Source organism: Urocampus carinirostris, chromosome 15 (genome assembly GCF_059441175.1).
Source record: "Urocampus carinirostris isolate Australia breed hairy pipefish chromosome 15, RoL_Ucar_1.0, whole genome shotgun sequence".
In the NCBI taxonomy this organism is placed as follows: domain Eukaryota; kingdom Metazoa; phylum Chordata; class Actinopteri; order Syngnathiformes; family Syngnathidae; genus Urocampus; species Urocampus carinirostris.
In genome coordinates this window covers 30,870,801-30,894,929 of record NC_142363.1, presented here as the reverse complement: position 1 = coordinate 30,894,929, position 24,129 = coordinate 30,870,801, and the positions used below count along the sequence as shown (strand labels likewise).

The 24,129-nt window shown below is 39.4% G+C and overlaps 2 protein-coding genes across 4 annotated transcripts in view; one reads left to right on the top strand and one right to left on the bottom strand.

Moving 5' to 3' along the window:
* The window catches only part of snx6 (sorting nexin 6), a 40,363-nt gene that overhangs the window by 15,773 nt on the left and 461 nt on the right, over positions 1 to 24,129 (bottom strand). The gene's annotated exons all lie outside the window — the stretch shown is intronic.
* On the top strand, positions 4,798 to 21,054 carry LOC148352122 (cofilin-2-like). The gene is made up of 4 exons (XM_088353973.1): positions 4,798 to 4,965; positions 14,011 to 14,279; positions 20,694 to 20,770; positions 20,853 to 21,054. The coding sequence occupies exons 1-4, from the start codon at positions 4,963 to 4,965 to the stop codon at positions 20,954 to 20,956; spliced, it is 453 nt and encodes a 150-aa protein (XP_088210099.1). The 5' UTR covers positions 4,798 to 4,962; the 3' UTR covers positions 20,957 to 21,054.

The window sequence follows — 24,129 nt, the reverse complement described above, 5'->3', positions numbered from 1 at the left end:
CGTTTTGCCCCCGTAAGAATATTTTTCCGACAGGGCGGCCCCCAAGCTGCGCCGGGCTGTTATCGACACTGCTATCTAGTATCGGTACTCGCCCATCCCTAAAAGAGAGGACAGGATCCCGAAAGGGGGAGAACAAGGCAGGAACGCAAAAACCCTCCAAGACGAAGCATCCGAGTGGAATTCCAGCGAGCGGGTTCTCACACGCTCGACTCGAATTCCTCCGAACAGGAAAAATGCAACTACAGGCGGGACGACGATGACTCCCAGTGGCATCAAAGTACTCCGTGTTCTCCAAACACCCAATACTACTAAAAATGCCACCAGCATGCGTAAATCCATTTCAAAGGACAAAGAAACCAGAAAATGATTATGGGGCGAGGCCTCGGGCATTGTCTTCTTTTGTAATTAACAAATTAGAACAAGGGTGTCAAAGACGCGTTCGCACGGCCCGCCGGATGATAGTTTGTGGTCCCAGTCTTAAAAAAAAAAGAGAATTGTTAAATAAAATCCTTAAAAGTGCCGTTTAAGGTGTCCTTAAAAATTGTAGTAAAGTCATTTTTATTTGTGACGCTATTAGTCACAAAAAGGGTTACTGCACAGATCACCATTACACCATCCCCTGATCTGAAACCTACGTGCTAATAATGGAATTACTCACTGTTATTCATGACAACGTACAAGACTGTTCAAGGCGAGGCTACACAAAATTACTACAGAAATACTACAGAGTATGGAAATATGTAATACTGTAATACAAAAATAAAATTTCAGGAATGCTACAAACATGCTGCTACAAAAGTAAATAACAGTACTAACAAAATACAACGCACTAATACTACAAAAATGCTACAAATACGGCTACAGTAATACCACAGTAATACTATAATCTAAAAATTCTACATAATACAAAATACTACATAAATACTACTCAGTAATAGTACACATTAACTACAGAAAAATATGACCACATAAACACTTAAAAATGCTACAACAGTAATACTATAATCCAAAAATACTACATAACACAAAATACTACATAAATATTACTCAGTAATAGGGCAAAAATACTACAGAAAAATATGACAACAGAAACGCTCAAAAATGCTACTACAGGAATACTATAATCGAAAAATACCACATAATACAAAACACTACATACATACTACTCGTTAAAAGTACAAAAAAACTACAGAAAAATATCACCACAAAAACGCTTTAAAAATACTACTACAGTAATACTATAATCTAAAAATACAACATAGTACAAAATACTACATAAATACTACTCAGTAATAGTAAAAAATTACTACAGAAAAATATGACAACAGAAACGCTCAAAAATGCTACTACAGGAATACTATAATCGAAAAATACAACATAATACAAAACACTACATATATATACTACTCGTTAATAGTACAAAAAAACTACAGAAAAATATCACCACAAAAACGCTTTAAAAATACTACTACAGTAATACTATAATCTAAAAATACTACATAGCACAAAATACTACATCAGTATGACTCAGTAATAGTAAAATTACTACAAAAAAATATGACCGTAGAAACGCTTTAAAATACTACTACAATAATTCTATAATCCAAAAATACTACATAATACAAAACACTACATAAGTACGACTCAATAATAGTGAAAAATTACTACAAAAATATGACCACAGAAACACTTAAAAATTCTGCAACAGTAATACTATAATCCAAAAATACTACATAATACAAAATACTACATAAATATTACTCAGTAATACAGTAGTACAAAAATACTACAGAAAAATATGACAACAGAAACGCTTAAAATGCTACTACAGTAATACTATAATCTAAAGATACTAAATAATACAAAACACAACATACATACTACTCGTTAAAGGTACAAAAACTACAGAAAAATATGACAACAAAAACGCTTTAAAAATACTACTACAGTAATCCTATAATCTAAAATTACTACATAATACAAAATACTACATAAATATTCAAGTCAAGTCAAGTCATGTTTATTTGTGATGCCCTTAATCCCAAGGAGTCTCGAAGGGCTGCACAGACCACAGACTTTTATCACACCATCCCCTGATCTAAAACCTACATGAGGGCAAGGAAAAACTCAAAACCTCAACATGAGGTAAATGAAGAAACCTTAAGAAGGGACTGCACATGAGGTCATCCCCATTACAAGATGACCAGGCTGCTCAGTAATAGTACAAAATTACTAGAGAAAAATATGACCACAGAAACGCTATAAAAATACGGCTACAGTAATAATACAATCTAAAAATACTACATATGTTCTACTCGGTAATAGTACAAATAATTAATTTATGCCAGAAGAGTCACTGAGTGATTAACATATATACATTGTAGGCTAATCTTAAAGAAAACAGTTGAACCCATTTTTAGGAAAAAAATTAGACAGTCGTACTTTAGGCCTCTGGGAGTGTCTTTAGCGAGGTTTTGTGTCAAGGAACCCCCAATAAATACAGACGAAATTGATAAACATATTCGTGTGGTCTCCAACGCCTTCTGGTGAACACATCTGGTACCGAAGCTCCCGACCACCGACTACTCCAAGCAGCCAAATCCAATCTTCTATCGGTTAGATAATGCGGCCATTTTGTTTGTGTTTAGAAAGTTCAAAGTTAAAGAACTTTTAATTATCAAAATGTACCGTTTACCAAATTGTTCGAATTAGTTATCTGACTCCATTAACCAAACACAACTACATTCATGCAACATTTTATGCGCGCTCGTTTCTTGAGGGAAAAATGATCAGGAAAGCCGATATTTCAGGGGCAGATTTATTCACAACATCAGAACTAAGTGTAAAACAGGACATGGCCCAAGTTGTTGGAGTCTGTGTGGGAAGCCTCCTTCTGAAGTTCTTTAGCTTTCTCTTATTGGCTCACGTCTCCCTGCAAGATGGCGTCTCGGCTCCTCCCATGGGCGGGCCAAGGAAGTGTTTGCGCCCATTGTTCTCACAACACAGTGCCTTGATGTCTGGCTTCCCAAAACAACATCGCCTCCACGAGTCCTGTTTTCAAAATTCCCTAGACAAAATATTATCCATTTCGAACAGCCTGCCCTGACCTTGTACATTGAACTAAAGCCCACAGTGAAAATCTTAATTGTATTATGAGTCAATCGTATAAAATCCTTTATAGTCAAATGTATAACATCCTTTAACAGGCAGTAAGGTGGTAAATGGTAAATGGACTGCATCAGGATAATACTTTTATCCAGTCACTGAAGACCTTCACAATGTACTTCACACTTTGCCCATTCACACACACACTCACACACTGCTAACCAAAGGCACCCATGCAAGACGCCTACCTGCCTTAGGGGTTCAGTGTCTTGCCCAAGGACACTTCGACATTAAACTCAGAGGGGCTGGGTATCGAACATGCGACCTCTTGGTCCCAAGATCAGCACTCTAGTTAGCAACTATTTGTGCTTTCAACAGTCATTTATATTTCTTGGAATTGTATTATTTTATGTATTTATTTCTGATTGATGGGTTTCCTTATGACACTCAACTATTACCTCGACTTATTCTCAAAAACTGCTGTGAACATTGACAAATGTCACATCACACAGAGTGACTCAGTTAAAAATTTAGGTGTCATATTTGACCCCGATCTGTCCTTTCAAACACATGTGAAGAAAATTACTAGAACCGCTTTCTTCCATCTTCGCAACATTGCTAAAATTCGTCCTATACTGTCTCAGTCGGATGCGGAAATTATAATTCACGCGATTGTTACCTCCCGTCTCGATTACTGTAATGCACAACTCTCCGGTCTCCCGAAGTCCAGAATCAAGAGTCTTCAGCTGGTACAAAATGCCGCAGCGAGGCTTTTAACTAGGACAAAAAAGTCCGATCACATCGCGCCGATTTTGGCTAACCTGCATTGGCTCCCTGTTAGCCAGAGATGTGATTTCAAGGTTCTCTTAGTATTATACAAAATCATACATGGACTTGCTCCCTCATATCTTTCAGATCTGGTCTTCTGGTGATCCCAAGAGCCAAGAAGTGTTGGTTCGAGAGCGTTCTTCATCCGGACCCCGGTGCTGTGGAATGCAACCTCAGTGGAAATGTTTAAATCCAAGCTTAAAACACACTTCTACTCTATAGCATATGAATAACCTATACTTTTCGTGGACAATATCTCTGTATTATTTGTGATTGCAACCTCCTTTGCTGTCTGGTAATCCTAAAAGGGGGATGCCACATGTGCGGTCCCTTCTCAAGGTTTCTTCATTTTCCTCATGTTGAGGTTTTTGAGTTTTTCCATGCCCTCATGTTGGTTCCAGATCAGGGGATGGTGTAATAATAGTCTTTGAAATAACCTGTGCAGCCCTTTGAGACTCTTTGTGATTAAGGGCTATACAAATAAAAATGACTTGACTTATTAATGTTGATCATGTTCTTTTAACTTATAAAGCGATTTGAGAACATTGGGATATTCATATCAGGAGTTTCATGGTGAAAAACCTGATGCGGCCCATCTTCACGCAGACTCTAGCTCCCAGCGGCCCCCAGGTAAATTGAGTTTCAGACACCTGTGTTAGAACAAAACTCAGTCTCATATGTTTAGATTTTTGCAACATTCGCAGGTTATCCGGACGCCTTTGAGAGCAAATTGCGAGCCGCAGACAGGCCGAGGCAGGCTACCCCCGCGGTGGCGTTCCAGTCGACTCGGCCCCCTTTGCGGCTTCCGGGCCCCTACGGAGCGGTCGGACCTGTTTGTTGGAGAGAGGTGTGGCGTTTTTTCCAGTTCTGACTTGCTCCGAGTGCTTCCATTTCGCTGCGTTCTACGGAGAAAACCACTCCTTGGTGTTTCGACGTCACGCCTTTAAACCTGCTGCGCTGAAAACGAGTCGGAGTTGTCAGAAGGTCGCTTAAGCTTATCCGGTATACCATCTATCACTAGCAGACAAAATGGTAAGTCGACTTTGGTTCTCTTCTCTGGGTTATTACGATCAAGGCTTTCTAAAGTAGCGCATTATTAGCGTTAGCGAGCCGCTGTAGCTGTATCTTCGGCGGAACTGGTTTTCCTAGCCGGTCATGTGACACAGAACAGCTATTGAACTTCTCGTTTTTCTTGTCCCTTATTGTGTATATAGTCGGGAATCTTTACATAAATAGAAAAACTCCCAGTCTGTGTTTATACTATTCATTTAAAAAAAATATGGTATTCATTGGCCTGACACAAGGAATATATTAAAATCTGTGAAAAAAATCTATATGTTCCAATGGCGTAGGTTTCGTCTGGGAATAAGTGAGCACATATTATCGGTGAAGACAAAATCACGATTGCTAGAAATTGGTGGTGACACATCCCCTCCGTCCATGCCAAAACTACGCCCATGATTTGTCTATCGAAACTGATATAACATTTGCCTAAGCAATCGCTAACAGTTTTGGCTTTAGGTATTTTTTATACCCAAGTATTTGGACGATAGGACATTAGAACATTAAAAAAAAACGAAATCCTTAAAAAGGAAAGGCGGGGAATCGTCTATAAAATGCTAGTGGCAGTTTCAGGCGTGCCTGGGCTGGTTTTTTGACAACAGAGTGGGCACACTTTGCCTTTCAACAGCTACATACACAATAATCATGGGATAAAAGAGCGTTATTGGCGTTTTCTACCTTTATCTTTGTTGTTTTTTTCATACCGTGTTTGAAATAATCAACCGCTGTAAATGAATTAACAGTATTCCCGTTTAAGGTTGACTTGACAACCGTTTTTTTTAACGTCATGTCCCTGCTTAGTCTTTTATTTTTACCTAACATTACCCGATGAAAAACATTGAAAGTTGTTTTAAAAAGAAGGAAAAAGCAAATGTAAATTGTCACTATAGTGCATAAGCTCCTCATCCTCAAACACGGTTGACTTGACAATCAGTTTTGACACTCAGCATGTTATTTCTGGGGTTGTGTTGGATCCTTAAACCATTACGGTCGTTGGGGCATCATTTACTGTGGCGTGTCTAGGGGAAATACAGCCCGATGGCGCTTATCCCTCTCCAGGCCGACAAATGATTCCACCCAGTCTCGAACCAGGGACCTTTCGCGTGTTAAGCAAATGTGCTAACCACTGCACTACATAGAAAATTGCGTTAAAAAGAACGTAAAAGCATAGGTAAATTTTTACTAAAGCGCATAAGCTCCATATGACTAAATATAGTCAACTTCACAATCATTTTTTACGCCGCCCTGCTTAGTCTCTTATTTCTACCAAACGCTAACCAATGAAAACCATAGAAAGTTGCGTTAAAAAGAAGGGAAAAGCATAGGTAAATGATCACTTCAGGACATAAGCTCCGTATGCCAAAATATGGTAAACACTACAGTTTTCACGCTGTGTTCCTTCTTAGTCTGTTCTTTTTTACCAAACAAAACAAATGGAAAATATTGGAAGTTGTATTAAAAAGAAGGGACAGCTTAAATAAATTGCCACTCTAGTGCATAAGCGCTGTATGCCCATATAGGGTCAACTTTGCAATTATTTTTATATTTTTTATTACTAATACATATATATTTTTTTTTTTAAAAATTAACCAACGAAACATAAAAAGAAGCACTAAAAAGGGAATAACGATCAGGAAAAAAAATCAAAATGACAGAATTTGACACACCCTTAGAAGAGTGCAAAATTTAAGATAATAATATAAAAACATGGTAAAAGTATTGATGTTAAAAAACAATTGTGGTAACCTTACAAAAAACCTGAAAAATATTTACGAAACCAGCTCTAGAAAGTAGCCAATGATCACTTTCGCATTGCTGAGGTAAATTTTTCATTTTTCATTACTATGTTTATGAATTAAAACAATTTATTTTTACTTGGAAATAAAATCCACAATCATGGAGTTAATATTAACAAAATAAGTATAATTCAGCCATCTCTAAAGTATTTAAGTCGTGTTTATTTATGACGCCCTTAATCACACGGAGCCGGCACAGACCAGACTATTACAGACTATTATTCCACCATCCCCTGATCTAAAACCTACATGAGGGCAAGGAAAAACTCAAAACCTCAACATGAGGTAATGGGAGAAACCTATTCCACCATCCCCTGATCTGAAACCTACATGAGGGGAAGGAAAAACTCAAAACCTAAACATGAGGCAATGGAAGAAACCTATTACACCATCCTCTGATCTAAATCCTACATGAGGGCAAGGAAAAACTCAAAACCTAAACATGAGGTAATGGAAGAAACCTATGACACCATCCCCCGATCTAAAACCTACATGAGGGCAAGGAAAAACTCAAAACCTCAACATGAGGTAATGGAAGAAACCTATTCCACCATCCCCTGTTCTGAAACCTACATGAGGGCAAGGAAAAACTCAAAACCTCAACATGAGGTAATGGAAGAAACGTATTCCACCCCCCCTGATCTAAAACCTACATGAGGGCAAGGAAAAACTCAAAACCTCAACATGAAGAAACCGTGAGAAGGGACTGTACACTTTCTCTCTCTTTATTATTTTCTGTTTCTATTTCTTTCTCTTAATTTAAACTCTTTTTTCTCTTTTTCCCAGCTTTCTCTCTTATTCTTTTCTCTCTCTCTTTCTCTTTTCTATTTCTTTTTTTCTGTCATTCTCATTTTTCCTTCTCTTTTGTCTCTACCCCTTTTTTTACTGCAGCTGTATAATGTTATTGTACAAAATAAAGAAACACACAAAAATAAATGGATTTTGCGTGTTTGTCTTTGAAAATATAAATAAAATAATTTCAAAAAAAGTTAGTGTATCCAAAAGCAGGACTTTAAGAAAAAAACTGTTATCCTGCATCTCTAATTTGTATAGCTAGACTAAAAAGACGTGCATGTCGCATGCGCTACACCGCCCGATAGCAACAAAGCAAACCAATGAATCAAAAATCCTAAATTGATACTGCCAGCTCCCTGGTATTTAAAAATAAAATTAGAAATAAAAATTCACTGTGAAATTGTGAAAAGTTTTAAATGAAAGCTATTGGGAAAAAAAACGGCGCAATTCTTTAAATATCAATAGTTTTGATCACCGAAACTGGAAAGAACGCCGCAGTCGCTTAGGTGTCAAATAACGACCAATCGCGAGGCAGCATGCAGCGATTAGTTCCTTCTGAAGCATTTTGCAACTGCGATTTCCTTATTAGGCAATAGCTGACACCCGAGATGGATATTCGAAACGAAAGGATATTGCTGCTTGATTCCAATTTGAATGACACCATATTAAGATCACAGGCTGTAAAGAACATTTTTGGGAGGTTCACTTCCCCTTACGTAGGTTTGTTTTTCTAGATTTTTTCTGCTTTGTCATCAAGTCGACAAATTAGGGAGTGACGAATGTTTTACAGCAGAGGTAAACGATATTTTTGGATCTCAGAGCTACGTTTTTGTTACTGATTAGCACAAAGGGCTATCGGTTTCATTATGCCTTAAAAAAATTGTTATTACCATGTTATTACCAGGTTGTAATTATCAGAAGAGTTAAAATTGGGGCTGGGTTTTTGTTTCAAAGAGATGCAAGTACATACAGGGTCGTATCGATCGATGAAGACACTTAAACCCAAAAAGCAACCATGTCACAAAAAAATATAAATATAATAAAGTCAACATAACAACTAAAATACCTTCCATTGCACAATATTTTGGAAGTCGCGCAAATAAAGTGTGAACGCGATTGGATCAAATTTGAAAATTATGATGTATATACAGACGTTCCCCTATTTACGACCATTCGACTTCCTTAAAATGCTAGAGAGTAACTTTTTTTCGGGATGTTGAAAAATATCCGGACATTGCTGGGAGTTAGATTTTGTATCGTGTGCACCCTTTTCCGAGTAGAGGACATTATTGTAGTGCTTCTTTTCGCCGCTACCTGCATGTGGTGGCGCTGTGAGAGGTCACCCAGCATCCACCCAGAAGTAAAAGAAATCCGTTTCGTCTTTATAGTTCCTGTGTAAACATTCTATACTGTATCTCCAGCGCGCTAAGAACTTTGACGTTTTCATTATTCAATATCTTGTGCATCCATTCAATATGGTTGGTGTAAAGTGTAAAGAAAAGGCGAGCCGTTTCATTTGAAACGAAAGTAGAATAAGAAAGCTTGATGCGGTTGAGAAAATGGTCGGAAAGCTTTTTTTCTGCCACTTTTTACCACGAAGGAGGAAGTAGTCTAACTAGTCAAGTCAAGTCACATTTATTTGTATAGCCCTTAATCATAAAAATGTCCCTAAGGACTGCACAGGATTACAATTACACCATCGCCTGATCTTAAACCAACATGCGGGCAAAGAAAAACTCAAAACCTCAGCGTGACGAAAAAAGAAAAGGGCCTCACAAGTGGTAATACCCCTTCCAGGATGACGAGGGTGGAATAAATTTAGCATTGAGTCACAGTATACAAACATCGTAAACATCAATAATAGAGAACACTAGGTAACTCTTGAAGCCCATCTTCCAAAAGTAAATTAAACTCAACTTTATTTATCTTTATAGAGCGTATTATTTTATGATGTGTTTATTTTTTAGTACAAAACATTACAGGTTACTTATACAAGCCTTAAACATACTTATGTGAACCATAATCATACAAAATATAACACTGAAGCAACTTACGAACAAATTCAACTTACGAACAATCGCCTGGAACCTATTTTGTTAGTAAGCAGGGCAGCGTCTGTATAATCATACCACCCACTGACAACATTTTTATAGTGATACATAAATGGGAAGACAGTATCGATCCTTTGACAATAGTATCGATTTGATCCAAGTACTGGCTCAGTATCGATAACATCGATATTTGGATGGACTTCCACCTTTAGTACAAAAACTCGGCTTAGTCAACTACTAAAACATCTGCCTTGTATAAGGGCACAGAGCAATTGACATACATAATTTATCGGATACTTTTAAAAATATTTTTTTCATTTTTCTTATCAGATATTACCCACAGGCTACTGAGGTGTTCTTGGGGGGCCACCTGGCGCCAACGAGCACCATGTTGGTGACCCCCATTTTCCAGAATATGCCGCAGGCAAATACAAATTAAATACTTGCTCATGAACTTTAGACTATCATACTCCTGCTAAGTGACCACGTGGTAAATACGTTTTTAAAGGGACAGTGTGTATTATCTAGCATCTCCTAATGGTACAGTAAGGTTCATTAATTATATATATTAAAAAAAAACTAATAATCTAAAAAATAAGCGAAAATACACAAACTATCATATGAACGTGCATTTTTTAAAATTATATAATTATTGAAAGTAGGGTTAAATAGACTCAGTAAACCACTAAAAATAATTTTACTATAAAATCAATCACTGTGAGCTATTTTCAGATCAAGTCCGCGGGCCCCTCAGCTGTCCTTAGGGGGCACCCTGGTGCCCACAGGCACCACATTGGAGACCCTTGACCTAGAGCAGGGGTGTCAAACTCATTTTAACTTGGGGGCCACACGATAAAACAAACATTCTCGTGGGGGCCGGACTAGTAGATTAGAGAGAAAGAACAAGAGAGAGAAAGTAATAAGAGAAAGCGAGGGAGAGAATAAGAGAGAGGTTGGGACAAAGAAAGAGAAAAAGGGAGAAAGAGAGAGAGAGAAAAAGAGAAAGAGGGCGAGAGAACGTGAGAAACAAAAAGAGATAAAAAGAGAAATAGTGACAGAGGGGGAAAGAAAGAGAAAGAAAGAAATCCAAAGACAAAATTGAAAGAGAGGAAAAAGAAGAGAAAGAAGGGGAGAAGAGAGAAGGGAAAGCGAGTGAGAGAAAGAGAGAAAAGGAAAAAAGGAAGAGAGAGCAAAAGAAGGTAAAAAGAGACAGAGAGGGAAAGAGACCAAAAGGAACAAAGGAAGAGAAAAAGAGAGACACAGAGAGTGAAAGAGAAAGAGAGAGAGAAATACAAGTAGAGTGTCTTTGTGAGAGGCACCTGGCTTTGGCAACATCTAGTGGACATATTTCAACCTGCAGCTCGTTTTTCTCTTACGCTTCCCTGAGCGTTGTCTTACGTCCTGGATTCAATCCCTCAGCAGGCCTGATCCGGCCCGTGGGCCGCATGTTTGACACCCCTGACCTAATTGTCGGCCATCCTGCTGCTATGGGTACCCAAAAAACCTCGGCTGCAGGGCAAAACGATTTTGAAGTAAAATAATGCAGTTTGGTCACTTTGAGTCTCCGTTGTTTTGTATTGTTCCATGTGCTTTTAGCACTCGTTTTGGGTTGCAGGACTCAATACAGCGACATCTAGTGGTTTTGGCACCCAGTTTACACAATGCATAACAGCTGAAAACTAAAAGATTTGAACTTTTTGGTCCATAATTCTGCTGGAACTATCTTTAGGGGATGAAACGCAACTCAGAACAATATTATAATATAATATAATCGAAAAATGTGCATTCATTTGACCTAACGTGAGCTTCCAGTAAAGGGACCTGACACGGTTGCCATCTTGCTGCTGCGGGTACCCCAAAACCTCAAAAAGGCTAGGCAAAAAAATGAGACGTAACTTGATGCGTTTTTCACTTTGAGTCTTCGTAGTTTGTCACTTTCATTGTGCTTTTTAGCGCACGTTTTTAGTTGCACTACTTCATAAAGCGACATATTGTGGTCAAGTAATATACACTGTCCCTTTAAAGGACCGATTTTTTAAAAGGACACCGCGTGTTATGTAGGGCCAGCTAGTGGTCAATAAAAATTACGAAATAAAAATCTGATTTGAATAATAAGTAAAAATACATGAACACATCATCTCATCTCAATAGCCGTACCGCTTATCCTCATTAGGGTCGCGGGGGTGCTGGAGCCCATCCCAGCAATCATCGGGCAGTGGGCAGGGGACACCCTGAACTGGTTGCCAGCCAATCGCAAGGCACACAGGGACAGACAACTCATTCGCTCATTCACACCTAGGGACAATTAGAACCGGCCAATTCACCTGAAATGCATGTTTTTAGAACGTGGGAGGAAACCGGAGTGCCCGGAGGAAACCCACGCCAGCACGGGGAGAACATACAAACTCCGCACAGGAAGTCTGGAGCTGGATTTGAACCCACGACAGGTTCCCATGACATGAACTGTGCCGCACAAGTGCTAACCACTGCGCCGCCGTGCTGCCCTGAACACATCATAACATACATGAAAATGTCATTAACAGTAAATGACCGATTTTTTTAAAGGAAGGTCAATAAAATTGTATTTATTTTCCTATCTTGGTGCTAAGGATACCCCCAAAAAACAAAAAACTATCAAAAGGCTGGGCAAAATAATGAGAAGAAAAACAGTGCGGTTTGATGACTTTGTGTCTCCGTAGTTTGTGCTTTTTAGCACTCATTTTCAGTTGAACCATCTAGGGGTCGAATATCACAGTGTCCCTTTAAGATCATTGGTTCAGGAGCCACCAATTCAACCCAATGACCCAAATCAAGAAAAAATGTCCACTTCTCAAATTCTCCAATGATTTCAGGATTTGCAGTTTAAAGCAGAGGTAATAGATTATTTTTACTTTTTTTTCAAAAACCAAAATGACATGAAGTACGTATATACACGCGTAAAGCCTTAATTTCACAAAAACCTCCCCCCTAAACTGCCGCTAAATAGCCACATACGAAAAGAAATTCAAAATATTAATAAACGTGTACCCACACATTGATGAATATTTCATTCTGTTGATAGTGGTAAAAAGCTCAAAGTAATATAACATTTTTAAACCATTTACTGTTCCTTTCAGCAGCACTCGAATGGCAGTCCCTCGAACGCTATTTTCGTATTTCGCAATTGTTTGATTCCTGGACTCAATCGTCGTTCTCACCAATTTTCTATATCTGTCAGGACCAGAACGGAAACAGGACCCACTCGCGTAACGTTTCTCACAAGTTTTATTAGAAGAAAGGGAGCGGGTTGCGCCCACGATACGGGGATTGCTGGACGTGGGAAGCCGGTCGTTTTGAACGCGGAAGTGGTAACGGAAAAAACGCGTCAGTAGAAGAAGGGATAGAAGAGCAAAAACATGGTCGGGATCGGAAACAAGTCGAAAGCCAGGAGAGGAGGGTAGACGTGGTCGAGATCAAAAAACGATCGTTATTCAGGACGGGGGAACAGACGTGGTCGAGATCAAAACAGGTCGTAACTCGGGACGGGAGAGCAGACGTGGTCGAGATCACAGCAGATCGTCGCGGGAGAAAAACAGGAGCAAAAAACAGGACGGGCGAAAAAGTCAAGTCAAGTCATTTTTATTTGTATAGCCCTAAATCACAAAGAGTCTCAAAGGGCTTCACAGATTATTACACTATATGACACAGACTATTTTTCAGAATATTATTATACATTCCCCTGCTCTGGAGCCGACGAGAAGAGTAGGTTATTCATATGCTATAGAGTAGAAGTGAGTTTTAAGCTTAGATTTAAACATTTCCACTGAGGTTGCAGATCGGATCTCAGGGGGAAGAGCATTCCACAGCACTTTTAGTATTAAAATTATTATTTTATTAATAATAAATAATAATATAGCGAAAAAGGGCTTGCCGTGTAAAAACAGAGATTCGCGGACGGACCGACAAAAGGGGACTGAAAGGACAGAGTTTAAATACTAACATGGAGCCAATCTCTAAACAAGCTGCAGCTGGCGCCACACGGGAGGGGCCAATTGGGCGCCATGGCAATCTTGACAATGTCTCCTTCTCATCATTATCATGGGCAGGAAAAGGAAAGAAAACCAGCAAAATCCCATTAAAATGAGATGCGGTCCCTCTCAAACCCAAAGATTGACTGCACAAGTAGAACGGATCGAGTGGGCCATTATCGCCATCTACTGTTAAGGAGTGTGGTTGAGTCTGCTTTTTCTTCTTCTAAGCATCATTTTGCCCACTTCAGGGACAGACCCAAAAGTTGAGAAACGCCGGTTGAGATCAATTCAAAGCCCTTTTTGTGAAACGCTACAGCGGTGAAAAGATCAAATCGAAGTGCTAACGTGTGCGCGTGTGGACAGGCATCGGGCGTGGCCGTCGACGATAAGGTCCTCCAAGTCTTCGAGGAGATGAAATTCGGGAAGAAGTTGAAGGTGGCCTTCTTCCGCATAAGCGACGACAAGAAAACCATCATTGTGGAGGAGGATAAGCAGATCATGGCGAGCGACCCGGAAGCGTTCAAGAAATTCGTCTCGGAGCTTCCACCTCAAGAGTGCCGTTACGTCGTATTCGACTTCCACTACGCAACCAAGGACTGCGGTGACAAGAACCAGCTTGTCTTAATATCCTGGTAAGTGTCTGGATGCTAACATGCTAAAGCTAACATCATCAACCAGTGTGGGGCACGTTGCTTTTAAAAAGGTAATTAGTTATATACTTACTCACTCCCATCTCATCTCAATAGCTGCACCGCTTATCCTCAGTAGGGTCACGGGGGTGCTGGAGCCCATCCCAGCCATCATCGGGCAGTGGGCAGGGGACACCCTGAACTGGTTGCCAGCCAATCGCAGGGCACACAGGGACAGACGACTCGCTCATTCACACCTAGGGACAATTTGGACCGGCCAATCCACCTGAAATGCATGTCTTTGGAATGTGGGAGGAAACCGGAGTGTCCGGAGGAAACCACGCAAGCACGGGGAGATCATACAAACTCCGCACAGTAAGTCTGGTAGCTGGATTTGAACCCACGCAGGAGGTTCCCAAGACCTTAGAACTGTGCCGCACACGCGCCAACCACTGCGCCGCCATGCTGCCCCTACTTACTCAGTACTTCTTCCAAAAAGTAACCAAGTTAGTAACTAAGTTACTCTATAGTAAAAGTGACAAGTTACCAGGGAAAGTAACTTTCTGTTACTTTAAACCAGGGGTGTCAAACTCATTTTAACTCGGGGGCCACACGATAGAACAAACATTCTCTCGGGGGCCGGACGAGTAGATTAAAGCAAAAGAAAAAGAGAGAGAAATAAATAAGAGAAAGAGAGGGAGAGAAAAATAGATGGAGCAGGACAAAGAAAGAGAGAGATAATGTGAGAAACAAAAGAAACAAGAGAAAAGAAACAAAAAAAAGAAAAAAAAGATAAAAAGGGAAATAGTGAGGGAGGGGGAAAGAGAGATAAAGAAAGAAATCCAAAGAGAAAGAGAAAAAGAGAGGAGAGAAAAAGAGAGAAGTGAAAAGAGGTCAGCGAGAAAGCGTGAGGGAAAAGGAAAAAAGGAAGAAAAAGCAAAAGAAGGTAAAAAGAGAGAGAAAGAGACAAAGAGGAACAGAGAAAAAGAGAGACAGGGAGGGTAAAATAGAGAGAGATAGAGTAAGAGAAAAAGGGAGGGAGAGAGAGAAAAGAGAGAGAGAAAACGTGAGAAACAGAAGAGATAGAGAAATAGTGAGAGGAGGAAGAAAGAGAGAAAGAAATCCAAAGAGAAATAGAAAGAGAGAAAAGAAGCTGAGAAATAGAGAAAAGGAAATAATGAAGAGAAAGGAAAAGAAGGTAAAAGACACAGAGAGAAAGAGACAAAGTGAAACAAAAGAAAAAGACTGAACGAGAGAGATAGAGAGTAAGAGAAAATGGAGGGAGGGAGGTAGACAGAGAGAGAGAGAAAGGGAGGAAGAGAGAGAGAAAGAAATACAAGTACATCATTTGTGAGAGGCACCTGGCTTTGGCAACATCAAGTGTACATATTTCAACCTGCAGCACGTTTTTCTCTTTCGCTTCTCTGAGCGTTGTCTCGCGGGCCGGATTCAATCCCTTAGCGGGCCTGATTCGGCCCGCGGGGCGCCCGTTTGACACCCCTGCTTTAAACCCTTAACGTTCCTGTAAAATTCCCCTAAAATCCCACTCCAAGACGTACCCAAAGTAAATTGATCACGATCTGAAAAACTAAACATTGTATTTTACACATTTTTCCTAGGGAAGGTTTAGGCATTTCCATAAGTGGCCATTTGGAGACGACCAGTTTACAACACTCAAACATTTGGAAATGTGTATTTTACTTTGGCCAATTTTTTAGACATTGTGAAAGAGTTGTAAATATTTGAATTCTCTTCCGCATCGCTATCACTATTTTGCACACTTGCGCGTAAAAAATGCGTGAAAATGAATCACTCATGGCCTTACGCACACTTATTTCAGGGTCTAATTTGAATACAATAGGGAAATCTTCATGATAGATTATATCAGAATTTCAGTGGCTAACCAATGCGCCAATCATCATTTGAATCGGTCACTATCGGCTAAAGTTGTTCGGAGGGAAAGGAGTCGGGTCCTTTTTAGCATTTATAAGCTCGTATAGGTTAATGCAGGTTGTGGACTGTAAAACAAAGCCCGCAATTGGCCGAAAAAGATGTCAATCAGAAGTTCCGATGCAAACAGCCTATGGAAAATAGTTCTACAAGTCTGCTCATTTGAAAACGGGAATTATGGGGCTAAAGAGACAGCTAGTAACAGGCAACCTCCATCGATGCAGAGATGCTTTTTGGCGGATTTTTCTTTCTGTCAGCATTATTGTTTGTTTTGGAGTCAATATTTTACACGGTTGGATTCACTAGACTCTCGCTGATGTAAGGAGGCCATGGTTGCTTATTATCATCGAATTTCATGGCTGAAAGACAGGGTCTTTGGTGAGCTACCCCTTTTTTCTAGTTTTCAGGTATCTTGTTTCAGACTGATGAGGTTTCTGTGATGAGTACATTTTGAAATGAATCCCAAGAGTTTAAGCTTCCCAATGATATGTGGCATGACATATTTCAGTGGCTGGTGAAGTTGTACGGACACATCTTTGCATCGTTGGGTAGGGTTACTTTAACTGGATTACTTTCAATTACTTTTGGATTACTCCAATACCAAATATGCTAATAAAAGACAAAAGAAACTAAATATGAATCAAATTACTAAATTTTGTGCAGGCTTGGGGAGTAACGGAACACATGGAACGGAAAAAATGATGTTGGCAAGCTGTTTGGATTTATTTTCATTTTGTTTCTGACGCATTTTATGTTCGTTTTGCCGGAGTTCAAAGAGATCAAAGCCAGGAGAGAAAGCTTACCACGTGTTGTGAGTCATCATTTTATTCACATTTAGTTTCTTTTGTCTTTTATTAGCATATTTGGTATTGGAGTAATCCAAAAGTAATTGAAAGTAATCCAGTTAAAGTAACCCTACCCAACCCTGCATCTTTGATTCTCGACAGTCCAATAGCCTGTCGGCAGTCCATCGGAACGTTAAGGGGTTAGAAGAAGTAGTTGTATATCTGTCAGGACCAGAACGGAGACAGGACCCACTTGCGTTACGTTTCTCTCAGTTTTATGCACCCACGATCCGGTGATCGCTGACGCGGGAAGCAGGTCGCTCTGAACGCGGAAGTGGGAGTTCCGTGGCGAGCGATGGCGGTGTCGGGAACGGAAAAAACTGGTCAGTAGCCGGGACAGGAAAGCAAAAAACGTCGTCAGGATCAACATAACAGGTCGAAGCTGGGGAACAGACGGGAGCAAAAACAGGTGGGAGTCAGGGTCGAAAAGAGCTTGCCAAGAGAAAACCGAGGTTCGCAGACAGACTGACAACAGGTGACAGATAGATGCGGGTTTAAATAGTGACAGGGAGCCAATCAAACTCCGAGGCCGTTGGCGCCAAAGGAGCGGGCACAGGTGCATCACATCGGTAAGCATGACAATATCAAAGAATTTGAAATTTTCTGAGCAGTGTTTGAGTCAGTTGACAGGTAGATATGTTATAGAACCTTGTAATATTTACTGCACCTCGGCAGCAACAGATTTATCCTACACTTGAAGTGCAACCAAAATAAACAGTAAACAATATAGTATGTCACAACAAGTGAGTACACCCCTCACATTCCTGCTGAGATTTTATCTTGTTTAATTGAACAACACTGAAGATACATCGCTTCAACACAATGAAAGGTAGTCCGTGTAAAGCTTATATAGAAGTGTATACCGTAAATTCCGGACTATAAGCCGCTACTTTTTCCGCAAATTTATATTATTATTATTAAAGCTTTGAAAACTCTCTCGGTGTACCGTCTTTCTTTGTAAATATGTGTAACCATGTATAATATGTATTTGCAACTGTATATTTTTGTAATGTATTTATTTTAGAGACTTATTGTGATATGTTTTCTACGAGCGACTCAAAAAGAAGGGGCGGAGCAAACGCGGGCTGACGGGAAGTGGGGTGAAGCTGAGTTCAATCTCTTTGTTGTTGCAGCGGACAATAGTGGATACCGGTATATATTTTTCCCACCCTTAACTTTGGAAATATACATTTTTTTCATTGGATTACTTTTAACGGGACCCGGACTTTAAAGGTCTGCTTTAAATTCTAATTACAGGTATCATTTTCCGTTTTGTTGCCGACTGTTGTGTTTGGATTTTATACTATATTTATAATTACAATCGCGGCACCTAGTCAAATATGGGATAAGCTTTTAACTTTGCTACATATTTTAATGTGGGCGCATGCGGCCTTTATACAGGTGCGGCTTGTGTAAGGACAAAACCAATAATGCCCATAAAATGTAGTGCGTGCGGCTTATAATCAGGTGCGCTCTATAGTCCAGATTTTACGGTATTTATTTCCCCTCTCAAAAAAACTCAAAATATAACTGAATAGTAGCTAAACCCCTGGTAACAAGAGTACACCCTAAAGTAAAAGTTACTGAAGTTCAATATTTTGTGTGGCCAATATGATATTACAGAACCACCTTAATCTTTCTGGCAATGGATTCCACCAGAGCTTCACAGATTCCTATTGGAATGCTCTTCCACTTCTCCATGACAACATGACGGAGCTGAGGAATATTCAAGATCTTGTGCTTCCCCACCTTCCGCTTCAGGAGGCCCCAAAGATGTTCTATTGGATTTAGATCCGAAGACATGCTTGGCCAATTCATACCCTTAACCCTTAGCCCCTTTAGAAAAGCCTTGGTCATCTTAGAGGTGTATTTGGGGTCATTGTCAGCCCCTCGACCCAGTTTCTGGAGGGAGGGGATCATTCCTTGCTTCAGTATTTCCCTGTACATGCTTAAGTTCATGTTTCCCATAATGAAATGCAACTCCTCAACTCAAGTTGCCCTCATGCAGCCCCAAACCATGACATTCCAACACCATGCTTGACTTAAGGCACAACAAGAACATGTTTGTACTCCTCACATGGTTGCCGCCACACATGCTTCACACCATCTGAGCCAAATCAATGAATTTTTGTATCATCAGACCAGAAGATATATTTCCAGTGAGCCATGGCCTTTCTTGACAGATTTCTTTCCATCGCGTCTTTAGTGATGTTTTATTTACCATTTTAATGAAATCTCTGAAAAAATGTGAGGGGTTTACTCACTTTTGTGATATAATGTTAAATCAAATAACTATCAGCAATAAACAATGTAATGTGATTTAAATAAATAAAATCTAACTCGAATGGTCTTTTGTAGAGAGGGGAATACCGACTCTTTTTAGAGGACCGGCTTTTTCGTCTTGGCTCACTAAATAAGACCAAATCAACACTTCAACGTTAACACTGAAAAACCCAAGAAATATAAATTAAAATATTTATAAATCCCCTCGCTCAACCCAACTGAGGTGTTGGGTTGAACCACAACCTTCCAGTCTCAGGGCGGGCGCCATACCCCCAATAATTTTAGTAAAACCATTCTGACTCCCATGGTACCTGGTTAGGAACACTTGCGTCAATCATAACCTCATTGCCACGTATACAATTTAAGTTGAACCATTCCCGTCCTCTGGATCATACTCAAATCTCTAACTTTATTAGAACCTTTTAATAACTGATGTGACTTTAGTAGAAACCAATTTGACTGACGTGAAACCTGGTTAGGACCACCAAGACATCAACAAAACCTCATTGCAACAGATAACATTTGAGTTGAACCATTTCTCTCCCCTGGAACCACCTCTGGACATTCCCAACTTTAGTAGGACCTTGACCTTAATAGAACCATGTTGTCTTCGTTAGTTAGAACCTGGTGTGGACTACTCTGACGTCAACAGAACCTTTTAGTAGACCCCAATAAGTCAGTTTGACGTCACAGAACCCATTGAAGCAGATTAGTGGGGCCTCATTTGAACTAAACATGTATCTGCGTCATGAAGAAGGATGCCTTTCGTCTCAATAAACTGGCGAGGAAAGCAAGCTCTGTTGTGGGCACAGAGCTCGACAGCCTGACAACAGTAGCTGAGAGACGGGCACTGAAAAAGCTGCGATCAATCATGGACAATTCATCACATCCACTACACAGCATTATATCCAGACAGAAGAGCAGCTTCAGCGACAGACTGCTGTCACTGTCTTGTACTACGGACAGACTGAAGAGATATTTTCTTCCTCATGCCATGAGGCTCTTTAACTCCACCCGGCGGAGTAAAGGCCCACATTAAACCCCTCCCGCTACATTGCATATTACCGTACTTTTATTGCAGTGTGTATTTTACGTAGCACTATTTAAATACTCTATACAACACGCTACAGTGGGTATTAGCACGTCACGTTGGGTATTTGTATATTGTATTCCTTTTGCTTTATTATTGTATTGTTCTCAGCAAAGGGATGCTGCTGGAAATGTGAATTTCCCTACGGGGATGAATAAAGTATCTATCTATCTATCTTCTGCTGGGTGTCTTCATTCAAATCCACAAATGCTAGCGTGACACAAGTTTCGCTGTTTGATTTGTGTGCAGGACTCCCGAGGACTCAAACATCAAATGTAAGATGCTCCACGCCACCTCCAAAAGTTACATCAAGAAAGAGTTGGGATGTAAGTCTCAGAACTAATGGTCATCACAACACACACGTTGTGAAACTTTGATAATTATGTCGGTATCACATCTTTTCCTCAGTGGAAACGGAGTGGTGTATAACAGATCCAGGTGAAGCTGAAGACTTGAGTGATCTGGCCAGTAAACTGAAAGGAGCCATATCCATAGAAGGGTTTAGAGTCTGACACGAGAAAGCTGATCCCTGGAGCTTACAGCGTAACACCCGCACACTTAAAGGGGAACCTTTTTCACGACACCCCTTCAATAAAAATGTGTGACTTTGTCCGAGCCTCGTTCCTTGCACTCATTTTTGTTCAATTGTCACCTGCCCTCGGTCTCACTGTTTTGCGGCAAAACAAGAAGTCTGAAACATTTTTCTGTTTGTTTTCTTTACATCTCCAATACAATCAAATTGATTTGTAATGCACTTTTAAAGGGAATTAGTTGCCATTTGGGGTGCTGTATAAAAAATTCAGTGTAAAATAAGATCATAAAATCCCCTTCTTTATCCCCGCCCAACAGCCAAACAAACAAAATGGGTAAAATACAATCAAAACAAAAATAAACAGGAATTGAACTAAAATATGATTATGACAGGGCACAGACTAACCGTGTGAAGAAAGGGACCCGAAAGAGGTTTATCCACATTGACATGGATGGCAGCAGATGGCCTCAAGATTTTTAGCCATTGAACCCTAACCCTACTCTATGTGGGATCTCGAGATGAGTAAACACTGAAATATACTAATATCAGTGTCTGAAACTCATGACAAAAAGTTAGCGGACACCAGGGCAGACAACTCTGAAAAGTTGCCTGCCCAGCCATAAAGTTGCGGTAAAAAAAACATTGTTGCAAAGTATTAAGGATTGATAATCAGAATATATAACAGAACAACACTTTAAAATTAAGTTTATTATAAATCTCCTTATAACATTCATTGCATGGATAGGACATCGCCTTCCGTATGTACCTGTATTTACTCATCTTCATTCATGCAATGTTTGCGTTGCGTCGTCTGCTACAAGCCACGTGAACTCCTCTTTCCTTGATGCTTTTAATGTACGTTTACGTTTTGTAGCGTCATCAATTTTGTTAGCTTCTTTTGAATCTTTCTTCTGGGGCTGAGGTTTTGGCTTGATTCCTAACCACTTATCCATTTTTATTGTGTTCTCTGTGCGTCTACTTTGGAAAATGATATGCAGAAACACGACCTTATAACGCTCGGGAAAGTCCGGAAGCACGAAGTGATTCGATGCAGGCTTCTGATCGGCTTCCGAGTATGCAAATTGCCTAACAAACCGAAATTTCCAAACTGAAAGGAGATTTCGTAATCGGAATAAAGCAAACGTTTGATTTTAAAAAAATTTAAAAACAAAAACGAAAGATTTTTTTTTCTTGAAAAAGTTGTCAGCCACCCGGGCAAAGACATTTTGTAAGTTGTACGCCCGACGTAAAAGATGCACGCCCCGGGCGTCCGGGCAGACGTCATTTCAAACACTGCTAATATAAATAAAAACAACTGCATAACAAAACATAAAAATGCGAACTAAAAGTAAAGTATGATACAGTAAAAGATTAGAAGTTAAACACATTAAAACAAAATTTAAAAAAAATAGCAATTAAAAACTACTTTTAAAACTATCAAAGGTTTCTCGCTGTAGGGATTTTACTAGCTTTAATTTTGAAAATAGTTAGGATTGAAAGCAGTTATTCTTTACTGCAATAAGTAAACGAATTTGCCTATAGGTGTTGCTTGTGCTCCATCATAAATCTTTGTTTTTCTCTGAAGGATGCAAGAATTTTCTACACTGATAAAAAAAATATATATATATGTTATTACTTTGAGTTCTGATAAGAATTACTAATCCCAAGAAAATTGATTCAATAAACCAGACCAATTGAAATAACACACAGAGAATTAATGATAGGACAAAAAAGGGGAGGAGAAGGCGCCTGAGCAGTGTTCCCTCTAAGCTTGCGCACTGCTCGCACATTCTCAGCGCACAAGAAAATCGAACCAGCGCACAAAAATGAGGGCTCAAAATGACTAATTAAGAAGCGACTTAAGTCAAAGTTACAGTGCATGAAGGTAAAAGTACACGGGTTCCCCTGACGTTGTGTCCTAAATGCGGTATTTTGAAGTCAATGTCGAACGAAGTTGAAAAGTAAAGTCAGTAGAGTTTGTCAGGAACCGGCTTCTTCGGCTCGGCTCACTAAAAGGAACCGGCTCTTTCGGGTCCTAAACGGCTCTTCGGGTTGTTTTTGCTTCTTTAATCCCAACATGACCAAATATTATGTAAAATTATGCACAAAATGACTTAAAGGAGGGGGGGGATAGAACATAAAAGAAAAAAATACCAAAATAAAAAAGTAGTGAAAAGCTGAGAAAAAAAGAAACAAAGGGAAGAGAAAAAAAGAAGGAAAAATTTAGAAAAAGCCAGAAAAAAAGAAAAGAAAGAAATGTAGGAAAAAAAGTAAATAGAGAACAAAAAGAAAAAAGTAACAGGTCGGAAAAAATAAACACAATGAGATTTTTTTTAAAGGAATTTTTAAAAAAAGTAAAAAAAAAACGGAAAAAAGAAGAAAAGGTTTGTGTTGCATTCAAATAATTTCCAATTATATTCATTATATGATTGCAAAATACGAGAATGGAAGGCACAGTAAATGGCTTGAATTTTTTTTACATTTATTTGTATTATTCTAAAATGAGCTGTACGGAATTAGGAACTTGTTTACCCATTGCCGCCATCTCCGGACTTATATCATCATTGCAGCCTTTGTAAGGCTTCATGTTGCACATGCTAGTAGGTGCATTTCTAGACGCGCTCTAATAAACTATTCCTTTATCATCTTTCTCTGGGTTTGGGTTGGATTGTATCTTCCTTTTCTTAATTTTGACATTTTCTTTCACGAAATAAAAAAACTCGGGGACGAGTGTGAAGTCGCTCTCCGCCTCACTCCCGTGCTTCCCATTCCTTCAACCTAATATTTTCCGCCCCGAACAGCTTTCCTAAAAATATGATAAAAGCAGATGCGCACAGTGGGGAAAATATGTAAGGGTTCCTTGAACTAAGTTGGGCATAGTTAGCCCATATTAATACAGAAAAATGTCTACTAATAACATTTAAGAGTTCTCAAACTACACACTCCTCTTTTAATCTCTATCTATACATTTTAATAAATATTCCGTTTTAGGTACACGTTTGAGCAAATATTTTGGGTTATTTGTGGTTGTCAACACATATTGATATTAGGGGTGTTTATGGTTACATATGTACAAGTTTTATTGATATTTTGGGTATCTAAAATGCACAAAAAAGTTTAAAAAATCACAATTATTATTTTAACGGGATAATA